This window comes from Ursus americanus, chromosome 22 (genome assembly GCF_024610735.1).
Source record: "Ursus americanus isolate L20-20 chromosome 22, mUrsAme1.1.p, whole genome shotgun sequence".
NCBI classification, from domain to species: Eukaryota; Metazoa; Chordata; class Mammalia; order Carnivora; family Ursidae; genus Ursus; species Ursus americanus.
In genome coordinates, this window is record NC_142148.1 from 50,733,876 (window position 1) to 50,746,366 (window position 12,491).

The 12,491-nt window shown below is 58.9% G+C and overlaps 1 protein-coding gene across 1 annotated transcript in view; it reads right to left on the reverse strand.

The window, feature by feature from the left end:
- Positions 1–448: 448 nt before the first annotated feature.
- Positions 449–12,491, reverse strand: part of LOC148108136 (dual oxidase 1-like) — a 47,310-nt gene continuing 35,267 nt past the window's right edge. Inside the window, 17 exon segments of the mRNA XM_087853889.1 lie at positions 449–1,981; positions 2,622–2,750; positions 2,995–3,150; positions 4,204–4,362; positions 4,608–4,840; positions 5,264–5,337; positions 5,339–5,415; positions 8,511–8,638; positions 10,035–10,084; positions 10,389–10,488; positions 11,038–11,098; positions 11,100–11,158; positions 11,161–11,229; positions 11,405–11,425; positions 11,428–11,582; positions 12,126–12,160; positions 12,162–12,252. Of these exon segments, the coding sequence (XP_087710015.1) occupies positions 1,859–1,981; positions 2,622–2,750; positions 2,995–3,150; positions 4,204–4,362; positions 4,608–4,840; positions 5,264–5,337; positions 5,339–5,415; positions 8,511–8,638; positions 10,035–10,084; positions 10,389–10,488; positions 11,038–11,098; positions 11,100–11,158; positions 11,161–11,229; positions 11,405–11,425; positions 11,428–11,582; positions 12,126–12,160; positions 12,162–12,252 (1,720 nt within the window). The 3' untranslated portion in view covers positions 449–1,858.

The following is a 12,491-nucleotide window of genomic DNA, read 5'->3' on the forward strand; positions in this document are numbered from 1 at the left end:
CCAACAGCCGTGCGTCTGGGAGGAGGGGAGCCGCCGAGAGACGAAGAGGCAGCGCGCCAGGCGAGGGGGGCGGGCGGCCCTGCCACGCGGAAGCCGCGCACCCGCACCCGCGGGAAAGCTGGCGGCCGACCGCGTTTTCTTCCCGGGGGAAGCGGGGCCTGCCGCGCCTCCCCCATCCCCCGACCGTGAGTCCGCCCCCTGGAGACGTGCAGCCCGCAGGTCTGGGCCCGGATCTCCCGTCGGCCGGGGCTTCGGGCTCGCGGCCGAGCCTGGCGGGGCGGTCCGCGCCTGCCCCCTGCTGGTCGTGCCTCTAACCGCGGGTCGCGGGCGCCCGGCCACACCGGACCGGCCCTGGAGACGCCCCACCGCACCCAGGGCTGGACCGGCCGAGGCCTGTGCGCCCGGCCCCCGTGCATACCCCCTGCGCCGCCGGTCCCAACTGCCGTCGACCCACTCCAGGCCCGCCCTCCTGCCCCCACGGGGCTCCCCGCGGGGCTGAACAAACATCCGCTGCTCTGGGAGCACAGTCCCAGGGCCTCTTTACAGAACCTGAGCAGTGTCAATCATGGGAGTTCGGATTTTCTAATCCCCGGCTATTTCATCGAAATCGAGGATATGTGACCTGACAAATGTAAGAATTCGGTGAGGACAATCGAGAGGCTCACTTGAAATTGGGCCCTGCTTTAGAAATTCCCTCAGAGGGTTGCCCTAGACCTTGGAGGGTATGAGTCACTTTCCAGATGAGAAAACAGGCTGAGTGTTCAGGTGATGTGCTCATCCGTCTCCTTGTGCTTTCATCTCTTTACCTGGAAGACCCATGGAGGCACGGGTGGTCCACTGCTGTTGCTCAGAGGTCCTGGAGCCAGCCAGGCCAACTCTGGCTCCTGCTCTGTCCTGCCACGCACACCCGCACTTTGTGCCCTGCCCGCCTTCTCCAGAACTCCCATCCCTTCTCTCTCTGCCCTTCCTGGTCAGGCTTGAGAAGCCCCACACGAGCCACCCTGAGAGGCCTGGGTCAGGAAGGGTGCCCCTGAGCTGGGAAAGGGGTCTCCAGCTAAAGCCCTCGGCCTTGGGCTGGTTCCTTTATTCGGTAGATGCTGGCAGGTTCAGAACACTGTCTGCAGCAGCCTGGGTGAGTTGGCTGGTTAGTAGCTTCCTTTGCCAGCGCCCACCCCCATCCTGGGGCAGAATAAAGAAAACCAGAGGGCAGAAAAGTGGTTTGTTTGTAAAGGAGACTATTGCAGTGGGAAGAAGAGACAAGGCCTGAGGAGCACGACGTAGATATTGGGCCAGATTCTGACTACAGCACATGTTTAAAAACTGGGGAGAAATCAGTTGTGCTGTTAGGCTAGGATGCTGAGGGGGTTCCTGTAGATTTCTCTCTGTGGGCCCAGCCTCTAGCCCACCCCAAGGCATTTGCCAGCCCTTTTGACAGTGGGGAGCCTAGAGGAGGGGGAGGTTTTGGGGGAGGAGTTCCAAGATGCCAGCATCTGTGCTCCCACTCCGTCCTTAGGCCCACAGCCCCCTAGTGCACATACACACTGCTTGTCAGCTCCAGTCTTTTGAGGCTTTTTCTTAGTTTGGAAGAAGAGGTGTCACTTTGCCCCAAAGTAACAATAGCTCTCCTACCTCCCAGGCTCCGTTTCCTAGACAGTGCCCCCCGGCTTCTCCAAGCTGAGACAGTCTGCACTTGGGGGTCTCTGAACCCTTATGGGGTGACTGACCATGGCCACCTGGACCAGGGATGAGAGGTAGGAATGGGGAGGAGGCAGAGAGTCAGAAATAGGAAATATAGAGCGAGGTGTGGGCCCAAACCTCTGCTCAGCTGGGCAATGGGAAGAGCTCCTGGCCAGGAGGCCTAGAAGTTCTCATAATGGTCGGAGGAGTGAGTCCGGTCCTGCTTGTTGATGAGCTGACAGCCCTTTTCCACATTCTTGGTCATGCCAGGGGGGCCACAGCTAAACACCCCAATCTTCCGGACCTGTTAGGGGAAGGAAATGTGAAGCCTAGCTCAGTGTTCATGGAAAGACAGGCAAGAGTCCTTGGTGGGGACTCCTTCCATGTTTCTGATAAAGGTTCGCTTCACACCCTGTGTGGTGAGGGCTGGCTCGGTGTGTGCGTCTAGCTCAGCTTTGGTAGACTTGCTTTGTGTGGGTCCACCCTCCCCCCTCTCCAAGGCATTTGGGGTAAAGGATCAGTGTTTCTGACAGGGGCTGGGTTAATCAGCGTTCAAGTTAAAGGCTAGCTTACTGTGTCATTGAGGGCTAGGCCATTATTTACCAGAGCAGTGGCTAGCCCAGTGTTCATGGTAAAGATCAGCGTCTAGGGTGAGGGCCGGCTTAGTATTCATGGTAAGAATAGCTTTGAGTTTATCATAAGGATGAACTGAGCTGTTCCTTCTGGACAGGCACCATGGCTTTAGAAGTGGCGAGTCCCTGTTGCTGCTTCCCCCCTGAGCCCCTCAGAGTGACCGCTACTGTTTTTCCATTCCATTCTCCCCACTTATCTCTTGGGTGATGAGTTCTTATCAGCAGTTCCTTCCCTCCTGGAGCTGGGTTGGGAGGTTTGCTTAGACCTCAGGTGATAAAGGCCAGGAGAACCTTGATATGGGGTGGACTGACTTGTGGGTGGACCTCCTGCAGGGACTTGAAGAAGGGCTCGAAGGGGGGGCGGCCAAAGTGCATGATGGAGCGCAGGCCCGTGAACAGACTCCTGTTCAGCACCTTCTGGAAGTGCCGCTCACAGATGTACTGGGGGCACAGAGGCAGGTCAGGCCAAGGACAGTCAGGGTCCGTGCCTAGCCCAAGCCAGCCTGCAGCCCAGGAGACAGAGAATGGGGTGGGGAGGGAGCTGGAGGCTGAAAATCGGGACTACCATCTCTGTGCCTCCTGCCCTCTGAACCTGGCTGTCCGCCCACCTGCCCTGGCCATCTGAGCCTCACCCAGCCAACCCATCGACCCACCTAGTCGCCCCGCCTGGCCGTCCCTGACCCACCAGCATGGTGGTCCTGAGGTCAAACTTCTCAGCCAGCTGGGTGACGTAGGTGTGCACGGACACCAGGTCCTGACGGTCATTCTCCTCCACCTCTCGGATGATGTCAACCATCCGCTCAAACTGCCACTGTGTTCTCGTCACCCAGATGAAGTAGATCTGGGGACACAGGGGAGTTCAGGACCTGGCTAAGCTCAGGCTCCCTATATCCCCGGGATCCCCACAGCAATAGAACTCTTCCTGTCTCTGTCAGCTTGTGCCTCTCCCCAGACACTCTGGGGAATGGAGTGTTGCGGGGGGGCCCCAGGGCCAGGCTCTGGGCGGGAGATGGAGTTACCCCAGGCATGGAGAGAGAGAAGGGAGTGATAACCTGGGGTGATGAAAAAGGACACTTGTCAAGTGAGCTGAAGGTCCGATGGGGTGGGAAGCGGCTTTTTCACACAGAGCCTGCCGTTCCACTCCCTGCAACGGGCCCTCCACAGGCTGCTGGGCTCCCAACCAACCCCAGCCCAGAGGGATAGGGTTCCACTAAGGGGCATGTCACAGAACAGCCTGAGGGAAGACCCAGCTGGCTGCCCGGGGCAGATGGGAATGGGCTCAAAGAGAGAGCCGGAGGATAGAAGCTGCCATAGAGGGACCGACCTCCCGCTTCTGAAGAGGCTGAAGTGGGGCCGTGTGGGTTAAGAAGCAGAGGCAGAGCCGGCATGGACAGAGGAGCGGGGGAGCTGCCTGTCACCCTCTGAATGCCGACAGTACGTGGGCTTGGCCTCTGCCTGCTGCGTTCCTGTGCCCCCGACTCACCTGCCAGGCCCAGAGAGACAAGCAGGGGCCTGCTACCAGGTCCGGGCTGGGGTGAAGGGACCCGGGATAGAGGGGGCCTGAGGGCCTGGGCTGTGTTCCTGCAACTAACCCAGCCCACCAGCCCTGCCTCGCCACCTCCCCTCTTCTTCCTCTTGAAAGCAGAGCAGGTTTCACTGCCCCACCCCAAGTGTTCCCTTCCTTCTCCCAACCTGACAAGGCTCCCTTCAGGGGCTGGCCTCCTCTGTAAGACAGAGTGGGTTTCTTTACCCCTCTCCAACTCTGTTCTTTAGGGTCCGAGGATATCAGACCCCTCTGGGGTCAGGCCAAGAACAGAGGCAGGAGAGACAGGCAGAGACGGACACAGTGATAGGGAGCAGGGGCCAGGGGTCAGCAGGAGGAGAGGGCACTCACCTTCTTACAGAACACTTGGCAGCTGACTGATGATTTGAAGACCAGGTCTTTGAGGATGGAGGCAAAGGGGGTGACTCCAACGCCCCCTCCCACCAGCACTGAGACCTCAAACTTATGCCATTCCTGGTGGCCCTCTCCAAATGGTCCATCAAGGTACAGCTGCAGGAGAAGGAGTGGGTCTGAGTTAAGCTCCGCCACCACAATAGCTCTGAAGCTAGAAATGGGAGGCAGGGAAGGCAGGTATGTTTATGGAGTGAGGAGAGAGGGGGTACCGCGGCATTACCTGGAATGGCCAGTCTCTGGACTGGGAGGGGAGGAACACAGTGGGCAGCCCGGGGCTGCGGGGCCAAGGCCTGCTAAGGGGATGTGGGGGCGGGTAGCTCATCCGGTCTGTGTCTGGTCACCTTCGGGTATCTGGCACAGCCACCTCCTGTTGCAGGTGAGTAGATCTCCCTGAGCCGAGTGGTCCAGGGCCCTGCTGCCCGGATGTGCAGGCTGAGCGTGTCCTCATCGGGTGCAGAAGTCAGCATGAAGGGGTGGTACTCAGTGGTCCCCAGAGCCAAGCAGGCGATCCGCACCCACTGTCCCAACTTGTACTCAAAGCCTTGGGGCCGCTGGAACTGCAGGTGGGTCACTCCTGAGGAAAGGAAGTGGGCAGGAGGCTGCTATCCAGGACCCAGCAACCCTGTGGCCTCCAGAAAGTCCCCCCCTCCCCGCAGCCTCAGCTCTCCTTCTGGAATATGCCAAGGCCTCTCCCCATCAGAAGGCATTACTCCCCTCTGGCCATGTCCACCCTGTGGAGGGGCAATGCAGCGCTGGTGCTGGTGGTCAGCAGGGAAAGGAGCAACCTGGCCCGGGCTCCTCCTCCCTCTGTTGTGAGAGAGGCTCGGGTCCCCCGGCCAAGAGCTTTGCTTGCCAGCTCCCTCATCGCTGCCGCCTCAAGGCCCCTGCCAACTCCACTGGACCAGACCAGCGGATTGCAACGTCCAGGCTCTGCCCCTGCCCTGTGGGCTTTCTCAGCACTACCCAGCTGGTCCCTGACAGTCTGCAGGCCTGGTGCCCGAAGGCAGCAGCTCGGCCTTCACTACGCTGATCTCCACCTTCTTCCGGCTCAGGCTCACCAGCTTGTCCCCCATAGATGAGTGCCGGGACCAGGAAGAAGATGTGGAAACGGGGCAGCTGGGGCAGGCCGAAGCTGCCGTGGACAATGAGCTGGATAGAGTGAAGAATTCGGCTCAGACCAAGTCACACCCACAACAGTGTCTGTGGCCGACTCGGGCCTTAGCCCCTTGTACCCTCCACCCACCCCAGCCCACCCCCACGGGCACCCTCCGTCCCCATCTCTCCGTGTACCACGCTCCCTCCAGGTCCCCAAATCTAACCACTCCCAACCCCAAGCCCATCCTGCAGATCGTCCACGATGAGTGAGACTATTTGTGCCTTCCTGGCACCATCCTGAACCAGCCACCTTGACTCTCGCCTGGTCTCCTGCAGTAGCCTCCCAGCTCGTCTTCTAGGGGGTTGCCCCACCGTGACCCATTGTCTTCAAGGCAGCCACTGCGACTTTCTGAAGTTCATTTTATCACGCCGTCGCAGTGTAACCAGCCTTAGTGGACTTCCCATTATACCACAAGGCCTCGAGATGCTCTGGCCTCTGCCTGCCAGCGTTTCCGCCTCCCTGTTCTTCAAACACGGCAAGTCCTTTCTGCTTCAGGCCCTGGGCACCCACTGTTCCCTCTCCCAGGGATGCCCCCTCCCTGCTTCTTGCCATCCCATGAAGGTCTCCTTTCATTTGCTCCCAGGGCTGGCCGTCTGTGGCACTAGCAACCACCTGCTCCTTGCCTCGTCTGCTGCGTCTCTGGGGCCACTCGCTTCCCATCTCCTCCACTGGCTCTCTGTTCCTTCTCCCAGCCCTGATTCTGCATGTTGCCCAAACCTGATTTTCTCACTCTCTGCGCTCCTCAGTCTATGCTGTCCCGTGTGGCATGGCCCCTCGGCCGCCCCCGCAGCCGCACGGGTCCTGCCACCACCTAATACACTGGGGCCACCCACAGCCAGGCCTTTGCGCCCTGAATACACTATCCTCATTTCCACCTCTGCACCCGTGCTCGTGCCCTTTCTTCTACCTGGAATGCTCTTCGGATTGCACTCTGCCCTGTCGGATCTTAGCTTACCTCTCCTTAAGTCTTGGCTCCAGTCCCATCTTCTCCCCAAAGTCTTCCCTAACCAGTTTGGCCCGAATGAAACTCCCTTCAGCGAGCTGCTAGAAATCACTGTTTGCAGCACTCAGCTCAGCATGAATCCTGTATTGTCTGCTCATTCTGATCATGGCAAGTGCACGGCACTTATCTCTACCCCAAATCCTAAGTTCTCCAGGGCAGAGCTTCGAGTCTCCCCCTCCTCCCCCAAACTAGTACGTAGCACCGAACAACTGTGTACTAGACCCTTCCACAGATAACTGTTAAACTGAACTCTGGCTCCTCAGTCCGCTCTGCCTTTCCCCAGCTTCATGTTCCTTTGCCCACAGGACTAACTTAAACCTCTCTGGGCTCTTCTCTGAACTGGCTCCGGTCCCCCCAGGTTCCTCTTTCATTATGGAGCCCACCCCCACCCCCAAGGCTTTCTGAGCATCTAACCAGGCTGAGAACGACGTCTGGGTGGCCTCATACTGCTCTGTTTATACGTCCCATTTGGTGTTGCCTCTACTTTTAAACCACAGAACTGCTGCAGACCCACGGTTGGCTGAGGAGCTGGGGGGCTGCCGCCAGCTCAGCTCCCGCTGCGCCAGCCCTGCCCGCTTCTGCCTGGGTCGGGAGCCCGGACAGCCTTCTGCAGGGCCGACTCCACACTGGGTCCTTTACTTGTCGCTTCTCTTTCTGCCCCAAGTCAAGCGGACACACCACGGGTAAATGGGGAGGAGGCGGGTGTTTTGGCCCTGATATCCCCCAGGTGAGACTGTCCCTAGCGGCCAGGGTTGGGTTGCCCAGCAGAGGGTCCTGCACCTTTCTGAGCTGCTGACTTCCCTGCTGGCAGGAAGGGAGGCTCTGAACCCCAGGGATCCCCCAAACCCAGGGATAAGTCAGAAGGGGTCTTGGTCTCAGGGAGCCAGTGTGGCCACTCTTCCGGGTCTCCCATTGAGCTCAGCTGCTTTTTCACCAGGAACAAGAACATCATCTCCACCCCTAACAGAAACAGTAACCGGGGAGCTAGGGCTCCCCCTAGCAGGGGTGGGTAGGGAGGGATAAATCAGCCTCAGCTTCCAAAGAAGGCAGAGATTTCTCTGGAAACAAACATCAGTTCTAGGAAACGACCTAAGCCGAGGCCGGGTAGTCCTCTTCAGAACCGTGAAGTGCTGAGCCTCAGCAACATGGAAACAGACCGTCTGATCACTGAGGACAGAACTGCACCTGGAGGACGCAGGGCATCCCACAGGTGCCAGCTTGACCCAGGCCATGATGGACTCGCCCTCTGTTTCAGGACTGTGTGCAGTTCTGCCTGGAGCCAGGTGACAGATGGCAACCATCTGGGCTCTGCGCTTCTGAAGGCTGACGGGCAAGTATCGTTGGTGGGGACGCTGGGGCCTTGGGACTTAGTTTAGCTTCTCAGCAGGACCCTCGGGTGCTCTTTAGGGAACCGCCTGTATCCATGAGGAAGGCAGGCCAAGCACAGATGAGAGTCCCTCTGGAACTAACTAGCTGACGCACCTGACGGCAAACCCAGGGAAGGTAAAGGGAACAGGAGGACGAGGGAGGGAGGGAATGTGAAGGAAGGGAGGCAGGAGCTTAAGGAGAAGGAAAGGGAACAGGTAGACTCTTAAAAATCCATCTCATCAACAGTCCAAGTGAGGACGTTTTGAGCAAGCTCGTTGACTCTACAAGTGGCACTTTGCTGAGTGGGGTGCAGACACCCCAGGAAACAGGATCAGAACAAAAGTGGCAGAACAGAATTAAGATAGACTTCTCTAAAAAAAAAAAAAGTGTGCTGCTCCCTTGAAAGTGGGCGGTCAACCCTGGAGCTCACACCAGCCACCGGAACTGGGGAATGACCGGCTGGGCAGAAATGATGCGGGGGTGTCTGCAAGGAAGCGACCAGCCTGATAGGGCTGCTACTGCCAGCCCCATGCCGGGCACCCATCTTCCAAGCGCTGCGGCCCGGGGTCCATCTGCTTGACAGGCCTACACTATCCTCTCCAGCTGTGATGTGAGAAGTGGAGGGGATTCCTGAAATGACTGAGGGGACGGAGAACGGATGTCTCAGCCCTCATGGCCTCCCTGGGATCATCCTGCCAAGACCCCGACAGCCCTCACCAGCCCGGAGAGCAGGACGTAGAGGTGGTGGGTCAGCCAGAAGCCCCGGAAGCTGCGGCGCCGGAAGTGGTGGGAGGCGAAGACATACACGATGGCCAGGACCAGGAGCAGCAGCACCCCCGTGAGGCCTGCAAAATGAACGCGGGGTGAAGGGCGGAGGAGCGGGGCTGTGCTGGGGCTGCCGTGGGTCAGGGTCCCATTCCACTTCACTGCTCTGGGTGGGGGCCATGGAAGCCCAGGCTTCTCCTCTGTTCTTCTCTCCCCACACCACTGATCAAAAGTGCCTTTTATTTCAACAGACTCTGCTCATCCCTCCAACACCTTGTCCCGATTGTTATTTTTCAAGGACCGGTGTCATTCGTTTTTTGTCTGTCACTTCCCTGACTGTCAGGCCCACAAGAACAGGGACCAGGCTGCTGGTTCAGCACGGGATCCTAGCGCCTTCTGTAGGGCTCGCCCCCTGTGGGCCTCGTCTACACCGGTGCTGACGGACTGAACGTGCGGGGCACCTGCTCTGGGCCCTCTGGGTCAGACTTTGGACATTGCAGGCCCTGCCCCCATGGAGTCAAGACTCGGTCTACGTCCCCCTAGCCCCCAACTTGGCTCCCACAGCATGAGCAGTGGCGCCATTAGTGAGGAAGTGCGACCACCCGAGCCCCCTGGGTTCAGCCCAGGGTTGGCGGGAGGACCCTCCTCTCACAGGAGATCCCAGGCCTGGGGTACACGAGAGAGCAGTACTAGAGTCAGGACAGGAGTGAGGGGCCAGAGAACGGCCCCTCAAGTGATCGAGGAGGAGGGAGGCAGAAATTAAGAAGATTAGAGCCCTGCAGTCTGGAAAAGCAGAGGTTAAGAAGGGCTCTAACCAAAGCCTGTAAAGGCCTGAACAGAGAGGAGGGCCTCAACACAGCCTTATCCACTAAATCCCAGTGCGCAAGAATTAGCAAGCACTCTGAAGTTCAGAGCAGGTTGTTTTAGGATTAAAAAAAATGCCGTGTTTCACGGAGAGGAGCGTAGAAAATGTATTATGCCAAGGAGGAAACAGACTGAAAATATAAATAGGTTCAAGAAGCTTTTGAACAGATTCACAGCTAATAGCTCTAAAATGGGTGATTATGGGGAGTAAGGAATACGTCCCTCAACAGCCCTGGTCAAGACGGACTACAAGGGGTGGGGGTCTCTGCCTAGTTTGACGAGCCTGGTCCCTCCACCGTGCTGCTGGGACATGGCATTCCCCCAAGCCACTGTCACGGTAGGTGTGTAGGTTGGGGCAGGGGGAGAGGGGGTCCATTCTCATTCCACGGAAGAAGGATGTTCCGAGTTGGGGCAGGAACCCAGCCAAGCTCCCAAGAGAAGGACTAGAGAGCAGAGGCTCCTACTTCCCAGCAGAGTTGTCAGGACCAGAGGGCAGAGCCTGGCCCACCGTGAGACCCGAGTGAGTGCTACTGGGCTGCCTCATGGCAGACAGAACCCGGAGCTCAGAGCTCAGAGCCAGACCCAGAAATTCAGAGCAGGGAGGGCTCTCACCTGGCACAGTCTGGAAGAACCACCAGTAATACTTCTGGGGACACTCAGACCTGTGGAGAAGGGAAAGCAAGCAAGGATGCTGAGAGGAGATGCCTGGGACTTCCAGAAAGAATCCTCCAGAGGAAACACCTCAACCCAGGCACCAGTCTCCCTTTCTGCCCACTCGGGGTCAGGGCTCTGGCTGGTCATTGTCTGTCCCATTGCCTGGAAGGTGACACTCTCCTCTGAGCCAAGAGAATTTGCTTCTTTCCATCCATAAAGGATCCCCCCACATTGACTCACACACACACACACACACACACACACACACACACACACACACACACACATGCACACAGTAGCCCACTCACTCACCCGTCGTCACGGAAGAGTCCAGGGAAGAGGCAGGAAAGGACGCTGAGCGGGCTGACGGAGAACAGGTACCCATTTACCACATGGCCCGCACTGTGCAAGACTAAGGAAGGCCAGACAGGGTGGGAGTAAGCCAGGGGGCAGCCTGGTGGGGGCGCTCACCCATTCAGCCCAAGGTGGAGGACTCCAGCCACCCAGCCTTGGGGGCCTGAAGAAGGACCCTCGGGGTCTGCACTTCTGGTCTCTAGCCATCCTCCTGTCCCTCCCCACCCCTGCTGAGCCCCATATATACCATCCATGAGCCCAGCCACAGGAGTCTGAAATTATACCATTAGAAGTTCATTCTTTGGGTTTCTCTCACAGAGTATGTTTTCCAACATAAAAACTGGGAGAGATCACACATGATGTGCCCATGTTCTGGGCTGTTGCTAACTTGTCAGCTGGAGGCTGAGGAGGTGGCCCTGAAAGCATGGGAAGAGGCACCAGGAAGGGGCGGGGTGGGGGGCTCCTGGGCTCACTTCACACCACTGCGGGCCAGCTGCATCCTTCTGAGAAGGACATCTAGGACTCACACTCAAGCACAAAAGAGAGGAGGGGCAGGCAGCAGGGGCAGGAGGACACGAACAGAAGCCCTGGGACTCCCGGGCCCTGCCTGTGAGGACGATGGCCACGGAGGCAATGAGCCGATGGAAGGTCTCTCGCAGGAAGGTGATGCAGGCTGCGGCACGTGGTGAGCAGGACGCAGGAGAACATGAAGGAGATGCTGGCGGCCGGCCCCGGGACAGGATGATGCCCACACGGGTGGTGTCCGTGATGCCCATGCGGTGAGCCCCAGAAGCATAGTCTGTCGGGGAGCCCAGGCGGGTAAGAGGGGAGCAGTGCAGAGAGAGAGCGCCGCTGAGGCGGGTCAAGGGCCCGCCCTGGCCGCCACCCCTTCACGCAGGCCCCCTCTGCAGCCTCCGTTCAAGCAGGCCCCATGCACCCACGGGAGCCCCGACCCCGGGGCTGCCCACACTCACAGCAGGCCCGCTCCAGGAAAGGCCCCCGCTGATGGCGCAGAACACAGCCACGCAGCCGACGTGGCAGCGGTAGTTCTCGATGAAGCGCTGGAACTGCTGCAAGGTCTGGTGGTGCCGGCTGCGCTGAAACTTCTCCCCGTGGGCCTCCGTGAACAGCAGGGGCTGGAATGATGCTACCCTGGGGACAGGAAGTCTCGGCTCTGGCTACGAACCCCCCCTCCCAGTGCAACCCGCCTCCCAGGAGCAGAGAAAGGGCACCAAGTTGCTCAAGCCAAGCAGGGTTCAGACCCCAAAAGCCCTACCACACTCCTCTGACAAGGCCGTCAGAGTAGGGACAGCCTTGCAGTGCTCACTGCGTCAGTTCGTCCCAGGGAACGCAGTCCCTCTAGCCCAGGTCCCACTCACACTCAGACAGCCCTCTCCCCTCCCAGTCTGCAGCTCCCCATTCTCACCCTGCTCTGTTCTCACCCTTTACTGGAAGCGCAGAAGTCACCCCCTCCAGGAAGCCTGCCTTGACTTACCAGGCAGAGGTGAGCACTTCCTTGAGCTCCGAAGCTCCTTGCTCTGACCACTGTCACAACATTCATCGGTGGGACATGGTGATTATCAGTGTGGCAGCCACCTTGTCAGACTGTGGTCTGCTCGGGCGTGAACTGCTCATCCTGCCCGCAGCCCTGCACGCTAACGGGATGCATGAACTCAAGGAGAGGAGCAGGCGTACTTCTTGCCAAACCTCTGTCGAATCTCCGGGGGGGGGGTCTGTGTCCGTGGGGCACTGCAGTCTCTGTGCTATCCGCTCCACGTCAGCGTTGCTGTGGGGACAGCGAGCGCTCACTCTGGGGGAGGGACTAGGACAGGAATGAAAGAGAGAGGATTCTGGCCACCTGAGCCACTGGATCCTCGCTGCCCCTGGTCTCTCTGCAGACCGACTCTGCTGAGGAGGGGTCAGAGCTCTCAGCCAGGGGCCAGCAGACTTCCCACAGAGACCTGGAGAGAGAATGAGTTAGATCCTGGGGACACACATACAAGCTGTGTCCTTCACAAGGGCATCTGACCCTGGCAGCAGGTGGGTGCCGAAGTCCAGCAG